Raw genomic sequence first — 3,862 nt, 5'->3', positions numbered from 1 at the left:
CCATCACTTGTTAAATCCAACTCAAAATAGACAAGGTCTTTTAAGGTTTATACATAAATATGATGTTTATGCCCGTTCCCGGGGTCGGCCCAAAGGAGGAGGGCAATCCAGGCTCAGTCTAACAAGAGGCCTATAATTGTAATATATAATTTTGTTTTAAAACAAAAACCTAAAATGATTACTTAGTGTATCGGAAAAAGGTGGTAGGCCATGGAACCAAATGTCACATGTTTAATTCCTATGAGTGGTGTTTTTTTTTTTGTTCTTTTAGAAAGAAAAACTTTATATAGGCCTTTTTAGTAACTTGTGTATTATTAATATTATTTTTGTTTTTATTCTGGGATTTGAAATGCAACTCAATTGATAAAACTACCAAATTAGTTATCACATAATTTTAATCATGCTCTAAAATGCAACTTTATTAATTAAATTCATTAGAGAGTTTGGGAGATAACATTTGAATTCTTTTATGTAAATAGAAGTTAGAACTTAGAACAATTTGCATTTGCTTAATTGCTTACACCTTAAATAGAAGAAGGCCTTGATTTTAAATCTCGCTTTAGGCCTTCGAAGACATTGAGCCGTCTCTAAAAATTTAATAAAAGATTCTCAAAGACGGGTTTGCCTATTCCAATTTCCATGAAAATTGCGTAAATTAGAAAATAGGTGGCTACAGTACATGTAAATTTACTTGGTTAATAATTGCAGGCTTTGTAGCCACGTGAGCGGACCAACATTTTTTGTGTTTTTCACGTAAAACACGATAGTAGGGGTCCTATGAGAAAGTACTTGGTTAATAATTGTAGACACAGAAGACCTTTTTTTGCCAAGGGTACTTAACAATAATGCCATTTATAAATTACATTACTCCCACTAATACTTTTTTTAACGACCAACAAAAGAGGAACAAAAACAAACTAAACCCTAAACAAATCAAATTAAACTTACGTCAATCTTCTAAGGGCAAACGTGTAGCCCTCAAACGACTTCTGACCCACAAAAAAACCAAGATATATAGCATCCTCAATAAGCCTTCTAACCATCACAACCTTATTATTGAACACCAACTCATTTCTCACCAACCACAAACATCAGAAAGTAGTAAGAATAACCAACTTTGCATGCAATTCTAAAAGATTTCTATTACCGAAAGCATAAAGTTAAAAGTTTAAATAACAAATATACTAACAAATCAAATGAACTTTACATAAAAAAATATTAATAAATATGAGTTAGATGAGCTAAATAAATAAGTAAGAAAAATAATTGCTATTTGGTTTTATAAAATAAAGAAATAATAAAATCTTTAGAAAAAGTAACAATGATAAAAATAATACAACTATTTTGGAATTTTTCAGAAAATTTCTAAATTAATTACTAAATGATAAAAAGAATACAATTTAATTGTAATTAGTTATTTGTAATCTATATGTGAATGGTATTTAGAAAAAAAAAAGAGAGAGAATATATATGAAATTCTTTTAAAAATATAACATTGTTATTCATTTTTAGCATTATGAAATCCATGATTGTCGATAATGATCGTCAGCCCAAGTGGTTGAGGTAAACTAGTTAAAGACTTCATTTAAAAAACAGAGAGGCTTTGGGTTTAGAAGATTTCTTACATATGATAGGTTTCCTCATAAAAATAGAATGAAGATAATCGGCTGAGCAAGTAATCCAAATAGTCGTCAAACAAAATCAAATCCATGGTTGTAGGCTTGACTCTATATAAGAAGGTGCAAGGTGAAGCATCCAACCATCAGAAACGGTGCCAAGGGACAAGAAGCTAGTAGCATCATCAATGGCCTCTATGCCTCTTAAAGCAAGGTATGCTTTATTATTTCATATGAGAAATATATCTTGATTTGATTCTTATTTATTTCTTTTCTTATAAAGAGAGATCTATAAACAAGATAAATTGCTAAAAAACCAAAAAGAACAAAAAATAAAAATAAAAATTGTGTAGATACGAAAGTTATTATTCCTCGCTCATCTCCTTTGAAATTTATAAATTTTGACAACCACGTCGTAAACAAAAGCCGGATCCTTAACAAAGTTCTTTAAAAGTTTCACAAATATTGTTTAAGGGGACCATGGATGAACCTTAAAACAAGATAAGGTTGTTGTCATGTGATCAGATATCATGAGTTCAAATCGCAGAAAGAAATGACTTCAGAATTAATGGATAAAGGTGTGCACACCTAACCGAAGTTGCCCGAAACCCTTGGTTCCCACACATGCGAAAGTCTCGTACGTCGGGTTTTATGTTATACAGTATTTGTCAAGCAAAAAAAAAACTAATGTGTGGGTATATTGTTTATAGGTATTTTAATCACTTGGCAACACTTGGGAGTAAGAATATTCACCTGAAATAATCAATTGTTTTATAGCTTTATTTATTATTTCTAATAAAAGTAAAGATCTCAACACAAGTTAACCAAATGATACATTATAGTTGTTTTGAGAATTGGTATAAACTTTATTTTAGATTGGCGAATAAGGTAGCGATTGTCACCGGTGGAGCTCAAGGAATTGGAGAGTGTATTGCAAGGTCGTTTGTAAAGCATGGAGCGAAAGTAGTTATTGCTGATATTAGAGGTGACCTGGGGAAATCGGTTTGTGAAGACATAGGTGTTGGGTCGGTTTGTTTCATTCATTGTGATGTAGCTGTTGAATCAGATGTCGAGAATGTTGTCACCACGACTATTGCTAAATATGGGCAACTAGACATCATGGTTAACAATGCAGGGACAACTGATGCTCCAAAACTTAGCATTCTGGACAATGACAAGTCGGACTTTGAAAGAGTTATTGGTGTCAACTTAACTGGAGTTTTCTTGGGAACTAAACATGCAGCACGAGTGATGATCCCAAAATGCAACGGAAGCATCATAACGATTGCTAGTGTAGCTTCTATCACGGGTGGGGGTACAACTCATGCTTACACGAGCTCAAAACATGCTGTGGTGGGACTAGCAAAGAATGCTGCTGCAGAACTTGGAAAGTATCAAATTCGTGTTAACTGCATATCTCCCTATGTTATACCAACCGAGATCGCATGTCAATTCTTCAATATTCAAGATACCTCAAATATTTACTCTAACCTTAAGGGCAAAACACTTGGACCAGAAGACATTGCAAGTGCGGCTCTCTTTTTAGCCAGTGACGAGTCTGGATACATAAGTGGGCATAACTTGGTTGTTGATGGTGGTTACAGTGTTTTGAATCCTACATTTGGCTTGTTTTCATGGCCGGAAAAGTAGGATCATAAACCTTGTGTGTTTGTTTTTCTTTGTGTTGTGTGCAAGCATTAATGATTAATGTAATAAACTTGTAATGGCGTTCATTGTAACAACTATAGGTGCTCCGATATCTAAGTCAAGGGGGTATACCCCAAGGAACACCACTAGTGGTGCTAAGGTGACATTAGTGGTGGTTTCTGTACTGAAACTCCGTCCCTTGCCCCCATCCTACGTATACTACACTTCGTCAGAACATTTTCCTTTTCTGTTTTCATTTCTTTTTTTTTTTAATTTGAATAATATAAATAAATGGAATGGTACACAATGGTGTATAACATAGTTGAATGATGGATAAAAAACTGAGGTGGCACTGATATTTCAAATGATTCAAAATGATAAAGAGTGAAGTGTAACACATAGTCTAACAATGCATGAAGGGAACTTAGCTACTATCTCAACATCTTCGCAATTAAGCCCACAACGATATCCAAAGCCGACTCCGTATACAGCCCATGAAATATAACCCAAATTATCATTTATGCAGCCCAAAACTACACCAAAACAAATTATGTTAAAATTAGAATACATAATTTGTTTTAGATTGATATATAAAATAT

General features: G+C 33.3%; 1 protein-coding gene across 1 annotated transcript; it reads left to right on the top strand.

The window, feature by feature from the left end:
* The first annotated feature begins 1,767 nt into the window (after positions 1-1,767).
* On the top strand, positions 1,768-3,301 carry LOC143602046 (borneol dehydrogenase, mitochondrial-like). Its single transcript, XM_077079294.1, has 2 exons — positions 1,768-1,830; positions 2,492-3,301. Exons 1-2 carry the CDS (start codon positions 1,805-1,807, stop codon positions 3,264-3,266), a joined length of 801 nt encoding a protein of 266 aa, XP_076935409.1. The 5' UTR covers positions 1,768-1,804; the 3' UTR covers positions 3,267-3,301.
* Positions 3,302-3,862: the final 561 nt, after the last annotated feature.

This window comes from Bidens hawaiensis, unplaced genomic scaffold (genome assembly GCF_021521415.1).
Source record: "Bidens hawaiensis isolate Kalapana, Puna unplaced genomic scaffold, B.hawaiensis_p1.1 tig00057829_1, whole genome shotgun sequence".
NCBI lineage: Eukaryota > Viridiplantae > Streptophyta > Magnoliopsida > Asterales > Asteraceae > Bidens > Bidens hawaiensis.
This window is presented reverse-complemented; position numbering and strand designations above follow the sequence as displayed.

What these genes read in the sequence shown, in the direction of transcription:
- LOC143602046 (XM_077079294.1), top strand. Translation starts at nt 1,805, where the DNA reads ATGGCCTCTATGCCTCTTAAAGCAAG. An exon ending in TCTATGCCTCTTAAAGCAAG is followed by an intron (nt 1,831 to 2,491) that starts GTATGCTTTATT and finishes ACTTTATTTTAG; the next exon opens with ATTGGCGAATAAGGTAGCGA.